The following is a 27,349-nucleotide window of genomic DNA, read 5'->3' as shown; positions in this document are numbered from 1 at the left end:
CGTGGAACGTGCATGCTGGAGTCGCAGTAGGGTAGACTCTTTGTGGCCAGTCGAATGTAGTAAAAGTGAAAACAAAAGAAGAGGAATAATGAACTCAGCAAGGCAAACCCTTTTTGAAGGGTCAACAGCGACAGAGCTCCTTAAATGTGATATGCCAAGACCGTTAGACCAACGCTCGCCATCGCTCGCAATTGTTCGCCATCGATAGCTATGATCACCTCACCAAGCCATGACTGATTAGGAAGCCCCTCCCTAAAATGGGGACAGGGCTGAACATTACAATCTAATCTATGCTTAATGCTCCTGGGTTGGCCCATTAAGCCAAGTTTGTGCATCCCGTCTCCGCCAGACATCCACCGACGGCAGTGTTTTCGGCAGTCAGTGACAGCACAGCTATATCCCGAACCATAAACCAGGGGTTCCCTTGATGCTGGCGGAAAGAGAATACGAGGGGAAAGCTTGGCACTAGCCCATCACATTCTTATGGACATTATATCAAAGCTTCACATATGCCTCAGGTCTAATATATACCCGGGCACTTGTAGTGGGCTATATCAAAACCATAAATATAACTACTACTAGATTTTCAGGGAAGGAAAAAGACGTATCTTGTCTTGTCACTGTGGATCATCATAGATTTCGCCTAACCATATAGCTTCACTTTTGGACATTTGGGAGCCGCGTCTTTGACTGCAAGGTCTCGTTGCTCGCAAAATACACATGGACAAAAAAGACAATTCATATTTACGAGGTCACACTGGTTGCATCCGAATGAGGTTCATCATAGGCATCCCGAAGCTGAGATACTTATTAAGATATATGGTAGGAATGTGAATGAGAAAGAGAGGAGAAAGGAAAAAAAGGTCTATTGTAGCCCTGGGGAAAGACCGCAATGGGTAAAACTAGAACTAACTCGAAGAACCCAGGACGGCTTCTATGAGTTCCGGGTCCCAAAAAAAACCAATCTATCCTGCCCGGAGAATATCCCGGTTACCATACAAACCTCGGAATAAAGTAAACGTCTAGTTTGAAAAGCACAATGAGCAGATAGACTAGAGAGAGAACTTCATACAGCATACTCGCCTGCCCTATGATTCCGACATTGGCCCGTAAGTGGTAGCATGAACTGTATCGATGATTTGATATCTCCAGAATAATCCCTCCTAATATGAACATGAACAGCACTAATATTGTCTGAAAGCCACCGATACACCTGAAACTCCATGCAAATGACTGTTTTGATTTGATTTGTCCAATGCAGTCGGGTCCGCAATCGATAAGGGTCCCCATATCACCCCCGGAATCCGAGTATCAAGCCTGTCTCCTACTCCAACTTGTCCAGGTGTTCCAATCGCGTGAGAACAACCTGCTTGCTTGTCTCTTGAATCTCGCCTGCGAGAAAGACTTCATCCAGGATAGCATAGACCTATAAATCCGGCACACGTGGTCAGTATCACGTTTCATGCAACTCCGATCCCACGCCAACCCCGGTTCACGCCGAGTAGTGCATGTCCGGCGATTTACACGCACCTTGTAGAAATTGAAGACCAAATCCAGCTCGCACACATTGCCAAAGAATTGGTCCAGCACTTCGACAAAGAAATGGATTGCTTCGAGATAGGCTAGTTCGTTGTCATTCGCGTCGACGCAGACGCAAAAGAACAAGCCTGCATATCTTCGGTAGACGACCTTGGTACTCCGGCGGAACTCAACAAAATTGGACTGGTATTTCTGATCTCGGGGAGCGACGAGGCGATGGACCTATACGGTTGTCGGTGGTTAGTTGGATGGGGAACCTCGGAGCAAGTGCGGGTGCGGGTGGTATTGCATGGACGAACCTCGCCTTTCAGTTTGACTTTCTCTTCATCCTGTAAGCCGGTGTCAGTTCAAAGTCCCAATTCTGTATCGACGGATAGGTTCTGGCAACACTCACACTGTACGGTGAATACCATTTCGCCAGGCGCGTTTTCCCCCTATACCGTCATTAGCGTCTGGAATCGAAAATGACCGGGGCGGACAGCCACTCACTGGCGATTCTGAACCAGGATAAATGAGAGGACCATTGCAATAGAAAGCCAGGGTGTTACCTGGTCAGCATTTATGAAACCACTCGGGGAGTGTTGCGACAAGCTTTGGATGGTCTCCGCTGATCCCGTTATCGAAGCTCCCCTCCCATATTGCCCGGGCTCACCGCCTAGATCGGATTACATAGAGATGCAGGTGCGATGGAAGCGCATGTTGGGGAATTATAGGGGATTATTCTACTAAATCTGCACGCAATCTTGGTTCCCATGAGACATCCAATACATCAACTGAACTAGTATAACAATATTTGCAAAACATAGAGTATCAACAGACATAAAGCGTAGAATTCGTTAAAAGCTCCCATCACAGCTCGGTGTAACTGTAACAATGAGGCAACGAGTGACACTGCGTAGTGACGGAACAAATTGACCTGATTTGCTATGTTCCATAGCACCCAGCCACAGTTCTCACCCCGAGCTCATCCGATTCCAAAATCTCGTCAGACGAGTCTAGAAATAAACCATTAGCAACCATGTAGCTGTAGCAGTGAGACTGGAAGGAAGTCCGCCACCCCCCCAAAAAAAGGAAGCAGAAGCCAATAAACCAGAAAACGAAAGAAATGAACAACATACCGTATAGCTCTGCGGACTAGTTGGCTCTGTAAAACTATTCCCCTTCTGGCTCTGAGCCTGACTCTGCCGCTGAGTCTGGCACTCAACCTCAGATTCCTCCTCAGACTCGTAGTCTGACTCGTCCTCGGAATCAGGAAACCACCGTTCAGGATCCCCATTGTAAACAAGATACCATCCAATCTTCTCACCAGGGGCTAGTCGATCGCGCAATTCCTCCAGTGCCGCGGTCTGGTCATCCGTCAACCCAGATCCCTGTTCAACACAATCTTCAATATTCTCTCCGCCACTACCACCACTCCCATCCTCTGGGATCTCCAGAACCCGCGTTGAAATATACGCATGGTCCTGACTGACGGTACCACTCGTCTCGTCGGCGGGGTCATACTGCTCGATAAACGACAGCTCCGGCAGCCGAGTCACGAGGTCCGCTTGTGTTTTGTGGAAGGATTCTGCGATGAGCTCGGTCGTCAGCGGTTGCTGGATGTATTCCGCTGCTGCTTCTTCCAGGTTGTGGAGTACGATGTATACGCGGATCCCCGTGAACCCGGCGCGGGGCCAGCGGAAGCCGTGGAGCATATAGACCGGCATAGTGGTTGGCCTTTTTTTTCTTTCTTTTGGGGCCTTTTTCGGGGGTTTGAGGGGACTGTCGCAGTGTCTAGCGACCGCTAGCTGGGGAGGACGGTCGGATTTGCTGGGGATTCGGAGTTCATATTATGTCTGTGTCATGGCTCGTGTGGTTTTTCGGGACGGGTGGTGTATCGAGTGCGATTGGGTTTGGCGGGTCCCGTGCGTAGTTCCAACGGAAGTTTCGATTTGTACTGCGTTAATATGCCTCCAATATTGGATGGAATTCGATATTAGGGCAATATATATAATTAGCCTGTTTCATTAGATTTTAGGTGGTAGCTGGAAACCCACAGGTCTGGAGAAAAGGGTCGTGCCTTGCTTCTATCACGTGTCATATTATGTAGTTCGTCGGCCTTGTAGATTGCATACACTACGGAGTACAGGTTCTTAGCTTCTATTACACTATTACACTCAATTAAAACATTGCCATGGATCTTCTTTAAGGTGTAAGCTAGAGAGAAGAAAAAAAGAAATGTGTTAATTCTAGTGTAACATTATCTCGGATTCGTTTGGTCTCAACGTTGAAAGTACGGAGTCTCCAACTTCGGAGTTCCGCACTGAATATGACCTATCATATTCGGGGAACCACCTGGTCTGATTTAGAATCCGCTATTTCACGGGTAGCCAGTCAACTGAAATTAACGTGAATCGTTTAAATTGAGGAGATGTGATGCATTATGCGGGGCCAGAGCCAAGACATTCGACCTAGCGAATCCCTGTCCAAGCCACCGGCAAGGAAACCGACATGAAAAACGGCTGAAATATTAAGACGATGAGCACTGAGTTCTGAAGATTGAGATACTGAGCTTCTCAATCATGGTCTCCTCTTCAAATCCGCAAATCTTCGCGTCAGTTCATCCAGCTCGGGTATCCCACTGTTGTTACTCTTAGATGCAGTGTCCTCCTTGGGGACAGCAGCGGCTTTACCCTCTGTACCGGGAAGCTTGACTCTGGGATTGGGATTGTCCGTTCTGGGAGCTGGCGGCGCAACGCTAACAGGACTTCGGCCCGAAGCGAGTCCACGTGGAGGCGTAGCTTTAGTCAATTCACTGGCATCCGAGGCACGTCTCGCTTCAGAGGGGTTCGGCTGCTTGCCAGGAGTTTGCGGTAATTGGGGTTCCTCTGCGTCACCATCGCCACCGTCACCAATATCATCCACAAATTCTGGCGCACTTCCTAGCTCTTCTTCGGCTCCATGCCATTCAACGCCGTAGGCGTTCGCAATTTCTCGCAGATAACTCTCAACGAGCTCCTGTCCCGGTGGACGCACACGCAATCCCTTGAGAAGCCGATCCGGAACCTTGACAGTATCGACCTTATTATCTTGCGCTAGAGTCATAAACTCCTTGCCGTATCGCTCGCCCAGCATAGTACGAAGCATAGTGAATTCGCGCACCTCATGCGGAAAGCGATGCCACGCGTAGAAGACCACCGTAGCAGCCTCGTCAATCGCAGTATCCATGTAGGGATTATCTTCATCCGCAAGCCCATCGCCAGAGTCATCCGCTGCACCAGATGCTGTAATGGGCGCAGCCCGCTCAGCTTCCTTCTTTTGCGCTCCTCCTCCCAGCCAAGAGAACCCGAATCGCGAGCCAGTGCTTTCCCCAGCGCCCTTGACCCCTGCGGTAGTTGATACTGTAGCACCAGCTTGTTCCTGGGTGCGCTTCTTAAGCAATTCCTTGGCGCGAAGTCTAGCACGGGTCCCCTGGTCGCTGAAGGCCATCTGATCCAACACATTTGCGCGCGCCAGCAGTAGCTCACAGTAGAGCTCAACCATCTCCATTACCTCCACTGCGATATCTGTTGCGATGACATTTTCGACTCGGATGCGCGCTGATGCATCGCGGCCTTCGCTGAGGAGCTGGGAGAGTTCGCGGCGTTGGACGACTGAGGAGGCTGTGTCTTTCTTTTGTAGGAGGCGGAGACGGGGGATAAGTAGGCGGAGGTTGGAAACAAGTCTGGTCTTTGATTCCATTGTGTTAGTTTGGTTTCTGTATCAGACGCGCGTGGGAGTTGCAGGGCAGGCAGGCGTTATATAGGCAGTGCGGGGTAGGCTTGGGAGCTCTAGGTAACGAAGTTTTGGGGGAAGTGCTCTGATCATGGAATACGTATGCAAAATAGTATAAGAAAAAGAATAGTATGTCATGATGGCTTACCGTTTGAGCCGAGGGAGGCATTTTGGCGTGAGAAGTTGTTAGAAGAGAAGATGTGAGGGGGAAATGGAAGCCGGGGCCGAGAAACCTTGGGGTCGATCACCACTTTATCGGTTGACCCTTTGTTTTTTGTTTCTCACATTTGAAACCTGAAGAAATTCCACAAAAATCAAACAATGGGATGATGGTCTGATGGTCTGATGGCATGCTAATTAGGCATTTGGAGTGTATTCGGTGTTCTCGGAGTTCGGAGTGTTCGGGGTGCCCCTCTCATAGCTTTGTTATCAGCTTCTTGCTTTCTAAGTTTCTCCTGCTCCAACGTATCGGCAATAGTCTGTTGGAAATCTTTGGTGTAGAGGAGCCATTTGTTGATCTCCTTTGTCTATTTGTTGTATCGGGCTGTGATCTCATCTAACAATAAGTTGAACTCATTCGAGGTCGTCGTGTTGACGCTCTCAGGGCATTCTAAATCTCATCAGGTTGGAAGTACTCGAAATGTAGATAATGACTTACCCTGGATACGTTCTTCCTTCATGGTGAACAAACTTCAAGTGCTAAAGGATGTGGTGAACGAGGAGATAGGATGGGAAGCTGGGGGAAGCAGAGGAGAACAGATGGCTTCCTAGATTATAGAGATTCGACAAAGAGAAGTTCCAGGTTAGACTAATCCTAATTCCATTTACATATGTACTCTGTGTGTGACAGTAACCTTGACTACGGCAATATTGTGCTGTCTGTGTCTTCGCTGTTCTCATTTCTCATACTTCCCTGTTTTGGAGCTGCATTCTGGGATTATCTTGGCTTTAAGATGATATTTGACACCTGAGATCTTAGATATATATTAGAGATCTATGTTCCTCATGTCTTTTTTTAATAGACCTAAAACCCTGCCATCGATGCTTTGCCACCGTTTTTATATACTTACGGGGACTTCCGTTTTAGGAAGTTACCGGGAGTGGGTCTCCCATCCCGAGTACTTCCAACGTTGATAGGACCCAAAGGTCAACCCTGGAAGAGTAAGAAAGATATAAAGACTTTCTCGATCTCAAATTTCTCTTCTCATTCAAAAATATTCTACTATCAAGCGAAATGGCCTCACACAACGCCCACCCTTCCACCAAAGCGCTGCATGCAGACGATACCTTAAATCAAGTGACCGATGTCGCACCCCCAATTCATCTTTCTACAATCTTCAGATACCCCGATTGTCCAGACCAACTCGTCCCATCCGAGGATCCGGTAGTACGTCTCAGACCAACACACAGGCATCCATATTCCCAATTAACAAGCCCAACTAGGATGAATTCAACGGCAAGAACTATGTCTATTCTCGCGAATTCGCCCCCAATGCAACTCGCTTCGAAGCAGTGCTCTCATCCCTAATAGGCGGGCACACAGTGAGCTACTCAACAGGTCTAGCCGCCCTACACGCCGCTCTCACACTGCTCAACCCGCGCCACATCTCCGTCGGCGAGGGATACCACGGCAGCCACGAAGTGATCGCGGTAGTATCACGTCTGTCCGGGCTACAGAAACTCGCTCTCGACTGTCCCGCCGAAAGCCTAGGTCCCGGCGATGTCATCCTACTAGAGACGCCCGTCAACCCGCTGGGGACAGCGTTCAGCATCGAGGAATACGCGCGCAAGGCCCACTCCCGCGGCGCATTCCTCATTGTCGATAGTACGTTTGCGCCGCCTGGCTTGCAGGATCCGTTCCTGTGGGGCGCGGATATCGTCATGCATTCCGGATCCAAGTATTTCGGCGGACATAGCGATTTGCTTTGTGGAGTGCTTGCTACGAAACGCGCTGATTGGACGAAGCGGTTGTTTGAGGATAGGATTGCGCTTGGGAGTGTGATGGGGAATATGGAGAGTTGGCTTGGGATCCGGAGTCTGCGAACGCTGGAGGTCCGGGTTCAGCGGGCGAGCCAGAATTCGGCGAGGTTGATTTCTTGGCTTCATGGTGCTATGCAAGCCTTGTCTCCTGCTAATGGTAGTGAGGAGATGGTTGTTCAGTCGGTTGTACAAAAGATTTACCATGCTAGCTTGCAGGATGAGCCGTGGTTGCAGAAGCAGATGCCTAATGGGTTTGGACCTGTCTTCTCTATTGTCCTGCACAGTGAGCAGTTTGCGAAGGTTTTGCCGACTAACCTTCACTTCTTTCAGCATGCTACCAGTCTAGGTGGGGTTGAGTCTTTGATTGAGTGGCGGGCTTTGTCGGATCCTAGGATTGACCGGAAGCTGCTGAGAGTTAGCGTTGGGCTGGAGAACTGGGAGGATCTGAAGGATGACTTGCTGCAGGCATTCAAGTCGCTTTGGGGATCAAGCTAGGTTAATCTCATATTTTTGTGCGAGACCATATGAAAATATGTTAGTTATATTCAATGTTTAGTATGTTAAATCAGAAGACAGTCACGACCCAAACGACCAATATCAAATATCCACCGCGATGGAGTCTCCAAGCCTTCTTCCTGGTCCCAATAATCTTTCAAGATCTTCGCTGCATTGATAACATTCAAACAGCTGGTAGCAGTCCAAAACTTCTCTAAGGATTCAACCAAAAAGTTCTTCTGGGCCTGAGACCGGCACTCCAAGCCCGCCACGAAGATAGCCCACAAAACACATTTAAAAAGCGACTCGTCATCTTTCAACATATCAATCAGACCCAACAGCTCAGAGACCAAATCGTCCTGCACAGTGGTTGTTTCCGTGAGTGCATCAAGAATGCGTCTCCCATATAGCAAAGTCCCGATTTTGAATGCCTGTGATAATGTGCAGAGATTATTGGTTTCGTCCGGGAAAGACTGTCTCGAATTTTGGAGGCTCGAAGCCCAGGTGTAACTGTCAAAGTTTTGGATAAGTTCCATCATCACGGTGGTATCTTGTATGTGTGTTTGGAGAGCGGAACCGTCCGGCAGCTGTCCTGCGATGGCGTCCCTTTCGTTGGAGAGAAATTGTATCGCCGACAACAGGAACTCTGGACATCCAAGGAAAGATTGTTCAATTTCTTCCTGTGGTTTCCTCTCTGCTTGGCCATCAAATATGAATTCTGACAGTAGCTTCGGTCGTAAAAATGTTGCTCCCAGCGTTTCAATTCTATTTTGTAATCGGTCAGTTCCTTGCGTAGCTTTATATCATCCATTAGGCTTAGTATAACTCACAAATGAATCTGGCTGGAGATAAATCCCCAGATCTGCTGGACCGTCTGGCCAGGTCCATTATTAACTCCAGCTTGCGACTCCAGCAGCGGCAGGTGTGATGTAATCAAACTCTTAGCACCCTCAAGATGGAAATTCCAACCTTCACTTCCGGACTCGAGGAGATCCAGGAAGATAAGAAGAAATATGCTAGCGACTGTTGTTTCACTTTTTTCTATTCTTCCGTCGCCAAGTACCCTCGAGAGGGCTTCCATGGCTTGATGCTTGAACAGTAGCGCATCGCGATTGGCATTAACGAGGCCAGCGGATGTCGAAGCTTGAATTTGATGAAACGGCCGGCCTGTATTGGCATGGTGTCGCGCCGCGAGGGCAAGTATGCCCTTCTGTAAGACCGGATCATTCAATCCAAAGGAGATCAAACTCCGAAATGGATTTCTGGGGCTGTCGTATACAATGAACAATTTGCATATGCGTTCGTTATCTAAGTGCGATGTCAGCTATTAAGACCCTGGTGTTAGAGCTTTGCATGCGGGTCTTACAGTAGTCTATATAATATTTCGAAGTTTGATCCAAGTTTGACATGGACGGATCTTGCAATGTAACCGGAAGGGTTCTACTGCCCGCAGAAGCTTGGACCAGCGCGCGAGACGGCTTCTTCGGTTTTGATAGAGCGGATTTGGTATTTTTAGAAGTTTTCACAGGAGTGCCATCTGCCATAGCCTCATATGAGTGGCCTTGCATCTTTCCACGAATGGCCACACCCTTGACCCACCTCAGAGGTCTTTTGTCGAAGCATTCCATGCCGGCCTTCTCGCACTTGTCGCATGGCGTTCCGGACTGGTCGCATTGAATGCGGCGGTTCCGACATGTCCAGCATGGACCGCATACTGTCTCCATTTGGATATGGCATAGGGAATGTGGAATGTGGCGAAGGAAGGTATAAGATTCGCGGTCCATTCCAGAGCTTGAAGATTTGCTGACTGAGCAGACCAGACCGGCTATACCCGTCGACGGCAACTTTTTGTGGCCATCACGACAATGCGCATTGAAACTGGATGTTTTAATTCAATTTCGCGAATTTTGCTCATCTTCTGTGTCTGTTATTTAAAAACACAAAAGTCACCATGGAAAAGGTGACTAAAAGTGACATTTCACATGCCTAAAGGTATTCGAAGGTTAGAGGTGATTATAGACCCCACTAACAGGCTAGTCAGCCCTTATAAGTGCCCAGGTGGTTTCTTTCGCCTTCTTACTATGCCTATATAGGTTTTTGCTTTCTCTTCAATTCTTAATTTAATATATGTATGTGATATGACCCTGATATATATATCCCCTCTAATTGATAACCCAAACAGCTTCAAAGGTCATATTGTACCATATATATGGTAATAGACAGTTGAATCCAACTCTGCTAGTTCGAAACAATATAACTATCCACTAGACTATTAGGCTAGAAGCTAAATCGGGTATGTTGGACAGCCCTGAGCGGAAGAATAACTAAAGCAACGATGCTCAATTTGACCACTAGATAGGAGTCCAGCAAAGCTACTCAGAAAGATACACAATTGAAGGCCTTACAAACGAGGAAAATATGGATATGGCTGGCTGAAGTATTCACACCACACCATAGATGTCCAGCGACAGCGGGGGGGGGCTCTCAGAGTCACATTTGACGAGTCTCAATAAGATTAGCAACGGAGAGGCCGACCTATCTGAGACATGTAAGACCCAAAGAAACAGACTTGCAGCAACCCACCAGTCCTCGAATTGCTGTAAGCAATGCGGGCCCGACGGTCCAGGGAAAGGCACCAGGCACCGTCGAGCCAATCAAGCATGAGACAGCAAAATGGAACCAAAGAATGCGAGAGAGCAAGCCACTACAGCACACGATATCTCCAATTTGGGGGCCGAAGAGCGGTCCGTGAGAAGTAAGAAGAGAGAAGCTTACTGTCTGGTTAAAATTGGTGTACAGATTTAGAACATTTAGTCGTGCTTAGCCCCATTTTAATTGGTTGACCCACTAGCCATTGAGCCACGCTGATTGGTCTGCTCGGTTCCTGACATCATTGGCGTGGGATTCTGTTGTCGCTATTCCTATTTAGGAAGAATATCACAACTGTAGGGTTGATTTTAGCAATCCCTTCGCGTTTCAGTGTTACTTAGCCGTAGATATGAGGGTTTAGCGTACTGGTTATGCTTTATTTATATAGCTGTCAGAGTTCGCACACTAAGTGCAATCTACTGTTTCCTATCTCTTTCTATAAACCAACTCCTCCCTCGCAAGAATTACTTCGAATCAACATTTGCATACACCAATAAAGAAGAATCTGACATTGACACCTTCTTCTGACTACAGTGCGTACCTATCCAGTCCCATAATACTCCCCCTATGTCCAATACCTAACAAGTCCCTTTATCTTCTACAGCCTCTTCAAACCACAATGCCTGCCATCCCATCCACAATAGAGACAACAATCACACAAACATCCACAATAAATGAGGCTACAAGCTTGCTCAAGCGCAGCAGCATGACCAACCCGGACAAATACCCCCTTTACATCTTCCTCATCATTGCCGGATGCGTTGTAGGAGGACTCATCGGGTTCAGTGTATACACAATGTTCTACGGTCTCGACGACTCAGGAAACATGAAGGACGTGTCACACGAGCAACGAACTTATATGCGCGAGACCAGACAGCGGTATTTGAACATGCTGGCTCGTGAAGCGAGGAGACCTGATATGATTGTTCCTATCAGGGGAATGGATGCTTGAATGTATTGGATTTGGCGTTTGGGATGGGGATGTGTCTGCATCTGGATCGAGGGCAAGGAATTATTAGGTCTTTGGTTAGGTATCGGCATTTTGGTTTGATGTATAATATATGTGAGCAACTGGAAATGATGATGCATGTACATGGCGTATCATATATCGGGAAAAAAGACAATTTCAATATCTGTTTATATTCAATTTACCAAGTATTGGAAGGACAGTGTGGTGCTTGATCCGAAGAATCAAAGCGAGGATGAATGGTGAGAGAGTGCTCTGTATAATCAGATCTCAAAAGATCTTAGGAGTAAGGATTGACGAATTAAAGAACAAACACTATTTTCCCAATGTCCAACCAAAAAGACCTGGTTGGTTTCAGCAACCAGGCGTCATATGTAACCAAAAACAAACCCCCTGCGTACCAGAAGCAATAAAAAGGGAAATTCAACAAGCCGAGGGAAAAAAAAGAGCAATGCTGAGGAGCAAAGGGATATAAAAGTCATGAAGCAGAGTGAAAAAAAAAGTCCAACGTTGAGCGTCGTCAAGAAAGGGCATCCAAGGGATGGGAAGAATCATAAAAAGGGGGATTATGTAGAAGAAGAATTAAAAAAAAATGTGAAAGAAGCAAAACGATATTAGATGCCCGCGGGCAAGTATAGCGCAGAAAGGATGCCCCCAGGTGGTGTCTGTACACATCCCGTACATATATGCAATATTGTACGGTCAATATAGCTGAATCAGTCGGAGCTGATTTAGATGTTCACGATCATGGCGGCAATGGCGCCAAAGGCCAGGGTCAGCATAGAGACGGTGGCGCTGGTAGCACCGCCAGTGGCGGAAGATGTGGACGCAGCGGCAGCGGCAGCGGTTGTCTTGGAGGCCGCTTGGATATCAGCAGAACCCGTCAGAACATGCGGCTGGTAGGTATAGCTCAGTGTCGGGCTCGACTTGGGCAGGCGGGCGCTGGAGCTAGTGATGCTCGACACGGAATTCGTGGTGGAAGTGGAGCTAGCGGTAAAGGTAGAGCTAGAGGTGGAGCTGGAGCTGGAGGTAGAAGTGGGAGTGGGAGTCGAGGTTGAAGTCGACGAAGGAGTAGAGGTGGAGGTGGAGGTGGGTGTGGGGGTCTCAGTAGTGCTGGTGCTGGTCGGAGTAGGAGTGGGGGTCGAAGTGGAGGTGCTAGTGCTAGTGCTGGAGCTGGAGCTAGAGCTGGAGGAGCTAGTGGAGGTAGGAGTGCTGGTGGAAACCTCGATGGTCTCGGACGAGGTGCTGCCGTTACTCTCCTTCTCGAAGACGATAATGTGCGCAGTTTCGCCCTTGGGGATGGTCACGACGCAGCCGGTGGCGCCACCAGCGCCAGTGAAGGGCTTACCGATCATCTCGTTGACATTGTTGACAGCAGGGTCGATCTTGCAGGGCAGGCCGTGGCAGCCGTCACCCTCGCACTCAATCTCGACACCGAAGTCAGGCACAGTATTGCGGAAGGGTGTGGCGGGTTCCAGGTAGATAGGGTTCCAGCCAATCTTCAGGAAGGTGTTGCCATCGGTGTCGGTGTTGGCACCAGCGGTGTACGGGGACCAGTTACCGACAGGGTTCTCGGAGGTACCCCAGATACAGCCTTCCTCCGCGGTAACACCAGGAGCGTTAATGTAGTACTGAGCAGCAGTTGAGCACCAGTAGGACATGCCGGGCACGGCCAGATCGGCGAGCGAATCAACCATGGTGGGGATAAGCATGGCCTCGTTTCCGGGCAGCACAGTCTGGCAGAAAGAGACAGACTTTCCGGCCTTGTTGTGGGCCTTAAGAACACCAGTAGCCGACTCACAGTAGTCACGGTTGGGGAAGGGTTTCTGGATTTTGCCGTCATCGTCACAGTACAGACCACCCCTCATGGACATAGGGTAAGAGTAGGAAGTCGCCTTGGGATCCCACTGCATAGACACTTGACCGGGAGGGCAAGCGTAAGGGCAGTAGTTGCCAGGTTCGCAGGGCTCGTCAGGGCTCATAGCCCAGCCAGCGTTTTTCTCATTGGGGGTGATCTCAACCAGGCCAGCGTCGGAGGGGAACTCACACTTCCCACTCCTCTTTTGCAAAGCCACATGGTTATGGCTCTGGCCATGGCCATGTTTGGCGGCTTCAGCGCTCGCAATGAGGGCGACGAGCGCGGCTGCGCGGAAAGATGTAATCTGGAACTTCATTGTGTCAGGGGGAAAAGACTTGGCAAATTGATAATATCAATAAACGAATGAATATATGAAGCGAATGGCTAAGTCAAACGAGTGACAAAAAGATACGGCCGATGGCCAAGGACAGACACAGTGCTCACAAAGAATGAAGGTCAAGACGAGAGAAAGGAAAGAGACGGGGAAACGCCCCAAGAAAAGGGACAGGGCCACTAGTGAGCAGGGTCCTGGCTCAGGTCCACGAGTGTGCTAGGCTATAAAAGCGTTAGATCTGGGATGATCTGCGCGCAATTCCGGCACAGAGCAGACTTCCGGAGCAGTTCCGACTTTCATGGACGGCTCGTCCGTGATTGCCCATAATTCCCATAATTGCTCCCCCCGGAACAGGAATTATGGGAGTAGCCTTGGACCCCCAAAGCTGTGCCCCTGAAGCAAACTCCACTAGTGAGCAGCCACATGGAACCACTAGACACCTAGTGTCAGGGGCACTGATAGCCTGCAGCCAATGATGAGCGCCATTACCCCGATGGTTCCTGCTTGGCAGGGGGTGCAAGGCCAATAAGCTAAGAGATATGGTTTTGTGGAGTTATCTCCCGAACTCTTTCAACGGCGAAAAAGCAAAATTGTAATTTCACAAATGAGAGCAGAAAAGTGGAGGAGAGTGGAGGAACGCGTTGCTCGGCGCAACCTTTGGGAACCTTGGAGATCTTATCACATGATATCTCAACCCTCCTTTGAACTTGCAACTTTCTATTGCAATAAATATTTGGAAAAAAATAAATCAAGTCAACCCAGAATGCATCGTACGTTGGCTATACGCGCATGAAAAGGAGAGAACTCCACCGAAGCACATGAATGGAGAAACCAGGCTAATAGTCCCAAGCGGAATATATTGCTCTTTTAGCCTGGTAGCACGTCAATCCCAATCAAACCCACCACAATGTTCCGGTCTGGACCTGTTGATCATTAGTGGACTCTCGCTTTTCTTTGATAGGCACGGAATCACATGGCCAAGATATCCGAAGCCTTAGAACGTGTTGTCTCGACTGTCAATGTGTCTCTTGGTGTCTTGGTTAAAGCTTGGCCTAGGAGAATATGGGGTTTGTTGATGGCATAGCAAGGGATCAACAGGATCACCGCTGTGATCACTTTAATCACGTACTCCATCAGATGCTATGCACAAGATGCGCCAGAGTTGCGCAAATTGTAATAATAAATGGTAGGAATATCAATGCAAGAAGCATGGAGCTGATTTAGTACGTGATGCAGGTGTCGAATGTCGGTATATACGATGGTTTGGGCCAATCATATGAGACTATTCAAGTTTTCCGGGCCTACGTCGTCCAGGACAAAGACTATATGAATACTCTTCGTTATTATACTTCTTCAGACTTTGATTTGTGATGAGCTATTTGTCGGATAGTCCAGTAGTCCTAAAATGGTAGCGATCCTTGCGTCAGTTGATCGTATACAGCTGCAACTGGTGCTAGGACTGGAAATCAAGAAAGGCAATGCACCACGCACGATAAACAGGAAGTCTCTTTTGAGTTTGCTGCAAGGACTGTTGATGTTCCTCGGATGGTGAGTATCCACACAGCCTATTACTTAGGTTTCGCGGGGCCCCAGTGCATCTGACAATATATGACAGGTCACCTTGGCACGGTCACACCCTTATATTGTATACTCAATCCCTCTGGCTGGTGGTAAGCCTTATAGGTCTGCGGTTGGACCAGGGAAGATAGGGTTGCATTTTAGACTTCAATATAATAATATGCAGAATCTAGTCAACCTTGCTCACTAGTTTAAAGTTATTTAGCGGCATACGTCGCCGATTAAATTTGCTCTGTAGATACTGCATATAGATACTGCATCGTGTTGGACAGGGCTTCTTGCCCCAAAGATATTCTGGTTTGTATTTTCAGACATTCATCATGACCATTCGTTATAGAGCTGTATCATCAGACATCAAATATTCACAAATGAAGCTACTCGCCTTGCTGGCCCTCGAGGTCCTTCCACCCAGCAAAAGCCGGGATATCATGGCGGTCTCTCCATCCCCAAGCAATGCAATAATGCCGTGCAAGCAACTGCCACTCCTCCATCTCATCGAGCATCTCCAGTCCAGCAACTCTTTCTTTCTCATCCTCGTTAACCCACCGCTTCCAGATAAATTCAATATCAGCCGCAGCCTGGCCATCTCCAAAGCCTTGATCTTGGAAGCGGCCTCTCTGCGCCTCAAGCGACGCATACGTAGGGAGAGTCTTGAGTTGGATCCCCCGCGCCGCAAGGTTCGATACCATCGTACGACCGAAGGCATCATTCGGTCGAATAGGCTCATAAAGAATCAATCCGAGTGGAACAACATTCGGCTGCGCTCCCTGCAACGTGTCTCCAGGCCCAGATACTGGATTTCCATGACCAAAAAGGCGTTGCGTGAAGAATGCAACCACCTGCTCCGCTTCAAGGGGCGATAGATAGACCAAACAACACTCAGATATCAGCAAAGTCGGTAATCCCGTCTCCACGCCTGGCAGTGCTCCAGCAGGGTCGCTGCATGTCGACAGCGACCGGAGATCAACCGGATGGACATGGTACGAGGGCGAATGAAGCGCGTCCCCGGCCTCCGACACGGTAACTCGAGTATCCTTTTCCGACGAAACCCCCGACGAGTCAATCCCAAGCGCGCTCTGTAGTACAGGCACCGACCTAATCGCGCGGATCTTCTCCGCAGTGTTGACGGCGAAATCGAGCTCGTGGTAAACGAAGTCCGGAGTTTGGCGCGACGAGAGAAGTCGGAAGACGCGTGTGTCCGAACCAGCGCCTAGAGATATGATTTGTTTCTTGTGTGTATTTTCCGCTGAGCTCGGGCCGAGGAAACGCGCCACGAGCTGGTCGATGGCTGTTGTGCGGGCGTAGGTTCCTGGTACGCGGGGAGATGTCACGGTCAGCCATAGGCTCTTTTGTCATTGGGGATAGCATGGTTTGAGAAATCCGGCTCACCTCTGTTGATAATTGGCAATCTCCGCGTCGCTGCTCCGACAGGTGTCAATGCTGCTGCGTATGCATCTTCTAGGTATCCTAGCTCGACGGCGCTGAGGCGGGACACACTTGCGTCATTGTCTGTGCCTTGAACGATGCGGTCTTTTCCAGAAGGGAGTCCAGGGAGTCCAGTTTCTTCTGTGCGACCTATGCCACGGCCTCGGCCTCGGCCTCGTCGGAGAGTGTTTAGGTTGGGAATGTGGGAGGCCATGAGGAATGGAGGAAGCTTGGAGCTTGGGCTTCCGTGGTGGGGTAGCTATCTGCCCAGCACATGGATTTTCCCCATCTCTCCAAATATTAATATTTCCAAGTCAGTTCACAATTGCATATGTTTACCAAATTAATCTGCATCCTCGCCTCTATTTCTTGTTTGATCGACTCGGTGAACATAACCCTAAACTTCATTACAAAAGGCCCTCATGCTTATAACCCCAGATTTCTTACCTAGGTATGTTCAACAGCGAAGACAATTGCAGAAAGGATATACATTAAATATCTCCAGTTCAACATTTACTACATAAATCCGGCTCCTTACTGTCAATACCACCGAGCTATCAAAGTGCCACGCCTTTTCAACTTTCCCAAGGACAATATTCTTGCTGATATATGTAATAGTAGAGCTGCCACCAGATCTGTCCTTAAGCCAACTTACTCTTGGCGAAGGCAATAGCCTGTGCGCCATACTCGGCTCCATAGCCCTGGTGAGTCGCGTCGTTACTGCCGTTGCAGCAGTACGGGTCCGTAGAGTCGCAGTATGATTGAATCTTACTAGCCGATGGGCAAGAGAAGCCAGAAGGACGTGCGTCAAACTATATCTCGAGCATTAGGTCCAAAGATCCCAAGTTTAGGGGGGGAATAGGGAAGACCATACGCCTCCAGCAGCACAAGTTCCAACATCATACGACAACCCTGCCACATACAGCGGATCACCCATGAAGATAGCTGCCTTGACCATGTTCACAGCAGACGTCGACAGCTGGACTGCAGTGTTTGTGTAGCCTTGGTTTGGAACGCCGCCGCCGCACAAGGCTGCGTCCATGATTTCACCACCCTGGAGCATCGTAAGAAGTTGGTCCTTTGTTTTGATTGACCGAGGGGATATAGCTCACCTGGGAATATCCGACCAGAACAAGCTTAGTCGATGGACACTGTGTGTTATAGGAGTTCACAGCCGATGCGACAGCTGCAATGCCCTGGGAAACCGAGCTCGAGTAGCTCACGCTGCCGCAGGACGCTTGTCCACCGCATGCAGGGTAGCTAATGGCCTCGGCTGTAGAGCCTGAGTAGGCACTGAGGAGGCCATTGACGACCGTGCTGGATGAGCCGTATCCGGGGGATACGGTGGTCTCGCGCGCACCAAAGATGTGGACGCCCGGACAGTCGATACGTTTCTCAATTTCAACCTCAACCGGGACAGCGAGGGTGCTGCCGGCAAGGAGGGAGAATGTGAGGATTTTGGAGACCATGGTGTCAATGAATATCAATCGAAATTGGAACAAGCTAGGCTTTGTCTTCAATATGCTTATGTGTGCAAGTAGATTTGATGTTTCGTGCTGCGGAGACCAGTTGCTTTATGTAGATTAGAATGTCCCCTTGGCAATTTGAGCCAAAAAAAACATTGCATTTTGTCGTATAGCAGGTCATCCAGAAGGAAATTTCCAAGGTTGTCCCTTTCGACCGAGCGGGGCCTTTTGCCTAATTGTCGTTTGAGTATGAAACACTCTGTGTTGTGGGCAGGATCGCCAGGTTCAGCCGTGAAGAAATGGAACAGGAACCCCACAATTAGCCTGAATCAACCGGTGTATAGGCTTGAGCAAGGTTAGACTAGCTCAAACATGGCAGGCCATTGGATATGGGGTAGGAAATGTGATCCGCCTGCATATACCTTGTGGTAGTTCTCCGCGTTATTATAGGCAATAAAATCGTCAGATCTTTCTGGGGTATACAACAGGGATCCTTGCTCTAACTTGTTTTGGTGAACTGTAATTCTTCGTTTACATTTCGGCAAAAAGACATATCCATTCCTAGGGCAATAGGCAGATATAGAGACCTAATTGTCATGTTGTGATTACCTAGAGATGGTCTCAGCATGGACATCGAAGATAGTCGGGTCAACTTCCCAATCGGGGATGGCCCGAAACGTACTTGTTTCATTGGTCTCAGCTATAGGGTCCAGTATGCAAAGTGGTCCTTTTATTCCAGATAGAATCTGAACTATTGAAAATAGGATCCTGGGATGCTTCTTTCGTGGCTACCAGACCGAACCCAAGGGCCCTGCCCTATGTTTGTCATGTCATGTCTCTTTTCTATGTACAAGTGAACTTAAACAAAAGTATCTAAACATAAACAAAGTTGTTTCGGCAAAGAGGACAAGTACTCTGGTTGCTGCTCTTGAACCAGCGGAACAGACAGACCGAGTGGAAGGTGTTCTTGCAAGTGGCACACCGCTTGTTTGGTGTCTGCATGTCTGTTGAGATAACAGAGTAACAGATAGCACACTCGCTCTGGCCCTTCAGAGCACCTTGGACGTTCCGTCGGAAGGCCAACAACCCGTCGACTAGGTTGCCGTTGGAAAACATAATCACACCCTGGATCGTCAGCAGCCAGCTCTTCCATTTCTTCTCGTCTACAAGCACGCGACTGCGACCGACAACCAACGCGGGTTGAAGCGGGTACGCGGGTGGGAGAGTGATAGAAATGGCAACTGGAGGCGACTCCTCATCGACTGGAATGCTGGCAATGATTTCGCCTGTCTTCGGGGAAATCTTTACCTCCAGTGCGCGCTCTTCGTTTGCATCCTGGGTGGCAATCCAGTCGGTCACGCTTTTGAGTGCATCTTCAACGACGAGTGGGGAGATCTGGAAACAATGTTAGCTATGGTTGCTGCTTTCAGAGGGCCGACCACCAAAGATTACTTACGTATCTCTCCGACCAGGCTTCCACTGGACCCTTGATGCGTTTCTTGGTGTCAATCCACCAATTCTTAGTCATGTTGGCAGAGTATCTCAGGCACAGGTAATACAAATGTACCAGGAGCCATTGTGTCTCCTTTTCAGCACTCTCGGACTCATCTGGCTCAAATGATCGAATGTCAAGTTTGGATGCATCAATCATCCTTCCGTGTGACTGTTGAAGGAAATCAAACGTGAATTCCAGCAGTGGGATGAGGATATTGTTCTCTCTGATGCTTGTCATGTAGTATTCTTGGACAGGAAGCGACTGAGCGGACCGTTAGCAAGTTTACCTTAAAATTGGTCATGGAAGCGTCAAAACTTACAGCAGTTGAGAAATGGTCAAATACAACCTTCCAGCTGAGCAGGTACGCCCGCATACTGGTCCACATCTTGTCATCTCCGTAGGCAGCAGAGACCATTTTCATTGTCGGGGGCTCAAGCAATAGAGACACGAGCTCATCAGGAAGACTGACTGCAGTCTTTGATAAGGCGACCTCAAAAGATACCTTCTCCTGGGCATGGGGAATATAGTGATGGAGAATGGTGTAAGCAGTTCGCTGAACTGCTCGACTGTGCGCAGTCAGAAGATGGAACGTTTCACTAACACCCTCCAGGCTGTCAATAGGGATAGTGTTGATCAGGCGTCGTAATAAATCAACAGTAACATCCCGAGGTTGGTGGAATGTGGTTGAGGAATCTATATTTCGTTAGACATGCCAGTGATGAGAGAAACTTAAAGCGCTTACCAAACGTGTCAATAGTGGAGGCCAGGGCATTGAAAAGACCACCCTTTCGGTCTGACCAAGCATCCTGGACGTCGTCATTGCTGTCACTTTCCGCGATAGACTTCAATCGTGCGAAGAGTCTGAAAGATGACACCAGTAATGGTAGACCCTCTTCACCTCCATTAGTTTCCCGCAACACAGAGTCTAGAATGCCCATGCTTTCTTCCCAATGGGATCCATAAATTTCCCCGAGAGCTGGAAGGACAAGAGACAGAGTTTGGATCACTTCGGATTTCAAACCAAGAGCCATTGAGTCGGATTGGAGACATTCAATCAAGTTCTTGGTCAGGAAAACTAATCGCTGTGTCGGAATGGTGGAGACAACATCTTCTTCCCCAGATAATAGGATATTCAACAGAGCCAGCTTCCGCAATCCTACGCACAGTTAGTATCGGTGCTATATTTGCTAATGCGTTGCCAGACACTTACCAACTTGGGAAGGATCCTGGGGCTTGAGTCCAGTGGAATCGGCGACTAGCTCATTGCAGATTCTGTTTCCGATGGGATTTGAAAGTATGGAGCTTCTCAACACTGCAAACCACGATGCCGAGCGGATGAGATTTGCTGTTCGGGCCTCTCTGCAGATCTTCGCAACGTCCTCCGATGATTTGGACTTTTGTAATGAATCCGCAACAGTCATTATCTTAACGAAGGCTTCGCCAACCCTATAGTCCAAGGGAGATGTACCCTTTAGTTCCTCTAGTCTGGTTTCCCAGAACTCGGCAAACGAAGAGGAAATGGTCTTCTCGGGTGCGAATCTGACTGGTTCATTGTCACGAATCCAGTTCCCGAGCACCTTTCGACCAGCGAAAACAATCTCCATGTACTCTTCTCGCTGATCAGCCAGCTCGAGACCTGAGATGCCATTGCAATTCTCAATACTCAAATCGTCATCTATAAGTTGAATTGCCAAGGGCAAGAAATGGAACAAAGTCTCTAGATCCTCCTGGTCCATATGTCTCGATAACTCAGAAGTAGAGAGAATGCTGATGGTGAAGATTGCGAGGCGGAATGCAGAAGAGCGATGGTCTGAATCACGAGGAATAGTCGACCATAAAGCCTTGAAGGAGTCAGATAGTTCACGCTGGATCAAGTGAACAGCGCCTCCTAGGGGGCTTGTTATAGCAGTGGAAGGACGAGGTGGAAGTTGGAGAAAGGGTGTGAGAGATTCCTCCCATGAACAACGAGAGGGCAGAATATCCTTCGCGGTACTAGTTGCGTCTTCAGCCGTAAGACCTGGCAGCAATTCCTCTGCGATAGCAAGAAGTGATTCAATACTGAACACAAGTTAGTACAGTTCCCTGTCCCGAATATGGTGGTAATGGAGTACTCACGACAATGATTCTTCATCTACATGACTGAATCCATGTTGGAGAATCTCGATGCTCGACTTGGCACTCGTATTTCCAACACCGGATTCTTTTAATGATTTCAGCAACGCTTCCGCCAAGCTTGCCACCTCTTCAGATGGTGATTCTGTAAGGAAAAGTAGCTTTCCTGCTAATTTCGATCCGAGAGGTCCATTTTGGAACTCCCGAACTGAAGATGGTGCAGACCTCCCGATATGAGAAAGCCCATGTAAGGCATCAAAGACTTTATCATCTGAAGATAGCGCCTCGATCAAAGATAAGAATATCTGACCCATCAATTCGCCGTGTGATGTTTTGTTTTGAAGGACTGCAGTGATGATAGGCCAATGGGCATGGCTTCCTTGGCAAGCTTTGCCAAGAGCCCGCACAACAAGCGAGTTGAGCTTGTCTTTGTGCTCAGCATGGTTGAAATCGAGAGAGGAAAGTAAGCTTTGAAGTACGTGCACATTGGACTGCTCTAGTTCCAGGGCCAAAGCTCGCTCAACAACGTTCTCGAAACTAGATGCAAATCCATCCCACTCGCGACATTCCAAGATGATTGAAATCAACCGATCAGCAGAAGGTGAAAGCAAAAGCTCCGGTGCATCGTTTTGCACAAAGTTTTGGAGGTCTTGGGACATTTTGGCGACATATGGCAGGCTGCGGACACACTCCACCACCGTGGCGGCCGCTCCATATGGTTTCCCATTACGGGTGCGCAGGACTTCGAGACAACCTTCAAGAAGAGAAGTGCTTGTTCTTTCAAAGACTTCCGATACTTGAGGCTCGACCTCGGTATCTGCGACCCGTGAGAGAACAGCAGACTTCAAACCCAAGAGGCGTTTGGCTTGAGCACATATTGAGTCTTGAGATTCACGGAAGTCCTTTGATTGTTCTGGAGACGATAGCTTCACAGCTTCTAGTAGTCCATCGGAAAGGAATGTACACAATAATTGCAGTTCCTGTGCTTGCTTAGTGGAAGCCAGAGTGAAGACATAATCTACACAAGTTCCTTCGGCTAACTCGGCCGGAAGTGACCATTGTGTCAGATTTGGGTCAATTTTCACATACTGCACCACCAAAGGAGACAGTCTCTTCGCGATGAATTCAGATTTTTGCTCCTGGGGGACCAATGTTGCAAGCCATGTTCCTATCTGAGTATAGGATTTCCATCCGATGGCAAGGTTTAAACGCGGTTCTTCTCTCGAGTTGAGGCCTTCTTGCAAAGCTTCAGTCAAGGCAATTGCGCTGGTAGAAGTAATTCCATGGTCAGCAGTGGCCTTGTCGGCACTTGCTAGTACTTCTTGGGGGATGATTCGAAGCAATTGATCTAGATTTGACCAAAAGTTAGAATGTCCACCCTGAGACCCTTTCTGCATGTACTGGCGCAATCTCTTCGAGGCAGATGATTTCCCTGTATAGTCATCTGTCCATATTTGAGGTCTCAGGGAAGATAATGCGAGAAGGGACTCTGACAATTCGGTAGCTGATCCGATTTGCTGAAGAGACAAAGATTTCCCAATGACGGCTGAACTGAGAGTCTTCCAGTCAATCCACCCGGGCTCTCGGGAAACCGCAGATCGAAGCAGGATGTATATGGAGCGGCGAACATATGGATCGTCGTGGTAACAGAGAGCCCACAAGTTCTTGCTGGCTAACAAGTTCTCGATCTCGGGTAGGTTCTTCTGCAAATCTTCATCTGATGAATTGCCTACAGAGAATGGATTGTTAGACAAGGAGTATTGCAAGGTAGAAACGCTTAACATACCTAGTACACGGTTGAAAAGCAAAATTGCGGCTCCCGCAACACGGGCATATTTCCCCTCAGCATCGTCTCTCTTCACTGTCCTTTCATCACTCAATGTCAAGGCTGTCTGGTGAAGAATCACATCATCTACAAAGTCCAAAATAGAGCTTTGGTAGATCTTCCACACGTTGTTTCTTTTTTCTTCGGTTGTAAAGACTTTTGTGAACGATTCAAGGGCGGCACGGTGGACTGGTCGATCGTTGTCGTAGATTCCTGCGATCCATGCTCCGATGATCTTGGGTAAATTGGGCACGATCCGCTTCCCAACAAGGCCAGAGATTGTACCCTGTATCGGATGGGCAATTTGACGTACTCGCCGAGATAGATCAATCGAGAGTCTGGGGTAAATTCTGACCTGGGAGAAAATAACGTTATTACTTGGTATTTTTATATAGAAGCGATCTATACATACCCATGCATCTAGAAACCCATCGTCTAGAGTTCCTTTCGTCTCTTCCACTGTTGATATATGGTCACGAAGCTCCTCTAAAGCTTTCAATCGTGTAATGTCATCTTTCTTCAGTAAATTCTTGAATGCGATCACTAGTTGTTGCTCCGCAATGCGGGAAAGATCTGGCGGTGCTGCAATGTATGTGAGAGCAGACGGGTCCTTTCCCTCGCTGGAGAGACCACCAGAGAATCCCCCGAATGACCCAAAGGCACTAGCAGCAGCGCGACTGCTGGAGGCCTGGGATTTGAACTTTTTGCTCATGTGGGGTATGAGGTCAGCGGGATAAGCAAGTAGTGGGGGGAGGACCTCAAAATTGAGGGTTTGGAAAGGCTTCGGAGAGAGTAGGGGGGCCCTGGCTGTGAATTCTTGATGTGAATGTGATTTGAACGCTCTATCACTCTTCCATCGCGTGTGAGAAGGTGCAAGCACATTCAATATCGGATCTCCAAAAGATCCGCGGGACCAAGATAGCCATCACGTGAGTTTGTGTCATCGCTGTCCCAAATAGGACAAGCGCGAAGGCGGAGCCGCGAAAGATGAGAGTGAGCTCTCTTCTCTTCTGATCCTTTGCCCTCTTGCGTTCTGCATCGGAGCCCAGCCAAGATGAAGTTCTTCATTGAGTATGTCCCCTGTGTGCGGTCCTATCTAGTCTCCAAGCTAATCATATCCGCCTATCACAGTGATCTTCCGGTGCTGTTTCCATATCCTCGCATCTACCCCGAACAATATGCCTACATGTGTGATCTCAAAAAGACCCTCGATGCAGGGGGTAACTGTGTGCTGGAAATGCCCTCGGGAACTGGCAAGACAGTTTCACTACTGTCATTGATCGTCGCCTACCAACAGCATTATCCGGAGCACCGTAAGCTCATCTACTGCTCCCGAACCATGTCCGAGATCGAGAAAGCTTTAGCGGAGTTGAAGGCTTTGATGGAACATCGTGCTAAGGAGTTGGGCCATGTGGAGGAATTTCGTGCGCTGGGCCTGACTAGTCGGAAGAATCTCTGTCTTCACCCTTCAGTGAAGAAAGAGAAGAGTGGTACTGTGGTTGATGCCAGGTGTAGGAGCTTGACGGCTGGATTCGTCAAAGAGAAGAAGGAGCGCGGTGAAGATGTTGAGCTTTGTGTTTACCATGAGGTGGGACTTTGCTATCTGCAATGCAACATTGAACCAGCTAACAGGCCTAGAACCTTGACTTACTCGAACCGCATAACCTCATCCCCCCGGGTGTTTTCACACTGGACGGATTAGCAAGATACGGAGAAGAGCACAAACAATGTCCCTACTTCTCGGCTCGGCGCATGGTAAGATCTTGAGCGAGTACCACCGTACGAAGTTTTCTATCTCTAACAAGCTTCACTAGATGCCGTGGTGCAATATTATCATCTATTCCTATCACTATCTTCTCGATCCGAAAATTGCGGAACGAGTATCCCGAGAGCTCTCGAAAGATTGCATCGTGGTCTTTGACGAAGCGCACAACATTGACAACGTCTGTATCGAATCGCTCAGTATAGACCTAAGCGAGGATTCCCTACGAAAAGCGACGCGGGGCGCAAACAACCTGGAACGCAGGATCGAAGAAATGAAGAGCACCGATGAAGAAAAGCTAAAGAACGAATATTCCAAATTAGTGGAGGGGCTGCAGGAAGCTGAGAAGGCCCGGGAAGAAGATCAATTCATCTCGAATCCGGTCTTGCCAGATGACCTACTGAAGGAAGCCGTCCCTGGTAACATTCGCCGGGCCGAGCATTTTATCTCTTTCTTGAAGAGGTTTATCGAATATCTGAAGACTCGGATGAAAGTCACCCATACCATATCCGAGACACCACCTTCATTCCTCACTCACTTAAAAGACCTTACCTATATTGAACGAAAGCCATTGAGGTTTTGCGCCGAGCGTTTAACGTCACTTGTACGGACGCTGGAACTTATCAACATTGAAGATTATCAGCCTCTTCAAGAGGTAGCCACATTTGCAACACTGGTCGCAACTTACGACAAAGGATTTGTTCTTATCCTTGAGCCCTTCGAGTCCGAAGCGGCTACTGTACCAAATCCCATCCTCCATTTCGCGTGTTTGGATGCTGCCATTGCTATCAAGCCGGTGTTCGACCGCTTCAGCTCTGTGATCATTACCTCGGGAACGTTGTCGCCCTTGGAAATGTATCCGAAGATGCTGGGTTTTGAAGCTGTTCTGCAAGAATCCTACAGCATGACACTTGCTCGACGATCTTTCTTGCCCATGATCGTCACTCGAGGCTCAGATCAAGCACAGGTTTCATCTTCGTTTGGAATTCGCAATGACCCTGGTGTTGTGCGAAACTACGGAAGTCTAGTGACCGAGTTTGCTCGCATCACACCCGACGGCGTTGTCGTTTTCTTCCCCTCTTATCTGTACATGGAATCAATCATCAGTATGTGGCAAGGTATGGGTATTCTGGATCAAATCTGGAACTACAAATTGATTCTCGTCGAAACTCCTGACGCACAAGAATCTTCACTCGCCCTGGAGACCTACCGAACAGCGTGTTGCAATGGACGTGGCGCAATCTTGTTCTGTGTCGCTCGAGGCAAAGTCTCCGAGGGTATTGATTTCGATCATCATTACGGTCGTGCAGTGCTGTGTATTGGTGTTCCCTTCCAATACACTGAATCTCGGATTCTGAAAGCTCGTCTCGAGTTCTTGCGTGAGAACTATCGTATTCGAGAGAACGAGTTTTTATCTTTCGATGCGATTCGACATGCCGCCCAGTGTCTGGGTCGTGTCTTGCGTGGCAAGGACGACTACGGAGTCATGGTGTTGGCGGATCGTCGATTCGAACGAAAGCGCCCCCAACTCCCCAAATGGATCAACCAGGCAATGTTGGACAGCGAAACCAATCTTAGCACTGATATGGCAGTATCAAATGCTAAGAACTTCCTGCGGACCATGGCCCAGCCTTTCAGGTCGAAAGATCAGGAAGGCATTTCCACCTGGGGCTTGGCTGACATCGAACGCCATGAGGCAAAGAGGAGAACCGAGGAAGAGCGGATGATGAGAGAGGAGGTGAATAACGGGCACGCCATGGAGGGGATGATCCCATCCGCATCCCGGATCGTCGTAGACGAATACGACGACAACATTGATGCAGACCTCATGATGCTCGATGCGCCATAAAATAATGTTGTTTGTTCTTTACATAATGAGGCATCTATTGGCATGGGCTGGGCGTTTGGAATTGGGCATGGTGCTATTACCACAGCGTTTCTAAGGAAACCATTTACGTTTCAATTGAAGACAAATTTCTTAAACAATTAGGATCTAAGCAAATCTTGTAACAGAAAATAATCCAAGGCATTCATCTTCAATCCCTTCATCTCCTTCAATTTTCCGTACATCTTGGGGATTTTCAAGTGCATCCCATCAGATCGTGTACCTG

At 48.6% G+C, this 27,349-nt stretch overlaps 11 protein-coding genes across 11 annotated transcripts; 4 read left to right on the top strand and 7 right to left on the bottom strand.

The window, feature by feature from the left end:
* Window positions 1–1,324: 1,324 nt before the first annotated feature.
* Window positions 1,325–2,063, bottom strand: N7455_003183 (AP-2 complex subunit sigma; the record flags this gene model as incomplete). The annotated part of the gene is made up of 5 exons (XM_040960896.2): window positions 1,325–1,426; window positions 1,531–1,761; window positions 1,839–1,868; window positions 1,934–1,973; window positions 2,029–2,063. The coding sequence occupies 5 exons, from the start codon at window positions 2,061–2,063 to the stop codon at window positions 1,325–1,327; spliced, it is 438 nt and encodes a 145-aa protein (XP_040808649.2).
* Window positions 2,064–2,492: 429 nt separating this feature from the next.
* On the bottom strand, window positions 2,493–3,245 carry N7455_003182 (uncharacterized protein; the record flags this gene model as incomplete). The annotated part of the gene is made up of 2 exons (XM_065604431.1): window positions 2,493–2,534; window positions 2,658–3,245. The coding sequence occupies 2 exons, from the start codon at window positions 3,243–3,245 to the stop codon at window positions 2,493–2,495; spliced, it is 630 nt and encodes a 209-aa protein (XP_065462922.1).
* Window positions 3,246–4,098: 853 nt separating this feature from the next.
* On the bottom strand, window positions 4,099–5,259 carry N7455_003181 (IST1 family protein; the record flags this gene model as incomplete). The annotated part of the gene is made up of 1 exon (XM_040960885.2): window positions 4,099–5,259. One exon carries the CDS (start codon window positions 5,257–5,259, stop codon window positions 4,099–4,101), a length of 1,161 nt encoding a protein of 386 aa, XP_040808662.2.
* Window positions 5,260–6,526: 1,267 nt separating this feature from the next.
* N7455_003180 (putative transsulfuration enzyme family protein) lies at window positions 6,527–7,767 on the top strand (the record flags this gene model as incomplete). The annotated part of the gene is made up of 2 exons (XM_040960883.2): window positions 6,527–6,679; window positions 6,736–7,767. The coding sequence occupies 2 exons, from the start codon at window positions 6,527–6,529 to the stop codon at window positions 7,765–7,767; spliced, it is 1,185 nt and encodes a 394-aa protein (XP_040808661.2).
* A 65-nt stretch (window positions 7,768–7,832) lies between these two features.
* Window positions 7,833–9,491, bottom strand: N7455_003179 (Zn(II)2Cys6 transcription factor; the record flags this gene model as incomplete). The annotated part of the gene is made up of 3 exons (XM_040960901.2): window positions 7,833–8,532; window positions 8,598–9,075; window positions 9,134–9,491. The coding sequence occupies 3 exons, from the start codon at window positions 9,489–9,491 to the stop codon at window positions 7,833–7,835; spliced, it is 1,536 nt and encodes a 511-aa protein (XP_040808677.2).
* A 733-nt stretch (window positions 9,492–10,224) lies between these two features.
* N7455_003178 (uncharacterized protein) lies at window positions 10,225–10,519 on the top strand (the record flags this gene model as incomplete). The annotated part of the gene is given in 2 exon segments (XM_065604430.1): window positions 10,225–10,315; window positions 10,335–10,519. The coding sequence occupies 2 exon segments, from the start codon at window positions 10,225–10,227 to the stop codon at window positions 10,517–10,519; spliced, it is 276 nt and encodes a 91-aa protein (XP_065462921.1).
* Window positions 10,520–11,035: 516 nt separating this feature from the next.
* Window positions 11,036–11,368, top strand: N7455_003177 (uncharacterized protein; the record flags this gene model as incomplete). The annotated part of the gene is made up of 1 exon (XM_040960913.2): window positions 11,036–11,368. One exon carries the CDS (start codon window positions 11,036–11,038, stop codon window positions 11,366–11,368), a length of 333 nt encoding a protein of 110 aa, XP_040808648.2.
* A 746-nt stretch (window positions 11,369–12,114) lies between these two features.
* N7455_003176 (SUN domain-containing protein) lies at window positions 12,115–13,557 on the bottom strand (the record flags this gene model as incomplete). Its single annotated transcript, XM_040960926.2, has 1 exon — window positions 12,115–13,557. The coding sequence occupies one exon, from the start codon at window positions 13,555–13,557 to the stop codon at window positions 12,115–12,117; it is 1,443 nt and encodes a 480-aa protein (XP_040808639.2).
* Window positions 13,558–15,527: 1,970 nt separating this feature from the next.
* ppm1 (protein C-terminal leucine carboxyl O-methyltransferase ppm1) lies at window positions 15,528–18,047 on the bottom strand (the record flags this gene model as incomplete). Its single annotated transcript, XM_040960933.2, has 5 exons — window positions 15,528–16,462; window positions 16,543–16,683; window positions 17,234–17,390; window positions 17,453–17,632; window positions 17,691–18,047. The coding sequence occupies 5 exons, from the start codon at window positions 18,045–18,047 to the stop codon at window positions 15,528–15,530; spliced, it is 1,770 nt and encodes a 589-aa protein (XP_040808634.2).
* An 870-nt stretch (window positions 18,048–18,917) lies between these two features.
* On the bottom strand, window positions 18,918–24,188 carry N7455_003174 (ubiquitin-protein ligase RKR1; the record flags this gene model as incomplete). Its single annotated transcript, XM_065604429.1, has 8 exons — window positions 18,918–19,439; window positions 19,501–19,800; window positions 19,859–20,232; window positions 20,282–20,695; window positions 20,750–21,597; window positions 21,655–23,380; window positions 23,438–23,831; window positions 23,889–24,188. The coding sequence occupies 8 exons, from the start codon at window positions 24,186–24,188 to the stop codon at window positions 18,918–18,920; spliced, it is 4,878 nt and encodes a 1,625-aa protein (XP_065462920.1).
* A 291-nt stretch (window positions 24,189–24,479) lies between these two features.
* On the top strand, window positions 24,480–27,224 carry N7455_003173 (TFIIH/NER complex ATP-dependent 5'-3' DNA helicase subunit RAD3). The gene is made up of 4 exons (XM_040960900.2): window positions 24,480–24,547; window positions 24,608–25,064; window positions 25,115–25,231; window positions 25,291–27,224. Exons 1-4 carry the CDS (start codon window positions 24,531–24,533, stop codon window positions 27,085–27,087), a joined length of 2,388 nt encoding a protein of 795 aa, XP_040808659.1. The 5' UTR covers window positions 24,480–24,530; the 3' UTR covers window positions 27,088–27,224.
* Window positions 27,225–27,349: the final 125 nt, after the last annotated feature.

Source organism: Penicillium solitum (assembly GCF_028829755.1).
Source record: "Penicillium solitum strain IBT 25940 chromosome Unknown utg000001l_segment0_segment0, whole genome shotgun sequence".
NCBI lineage: Eukaryota > Fungi > Ascomycota > Eurotiomycetes > Eurotiales > Aspergillaceae > Penicillium > Penicillium solitum.
This window is presented reverse-complemented; position numbering and strand designations above follow the sequence as displayed.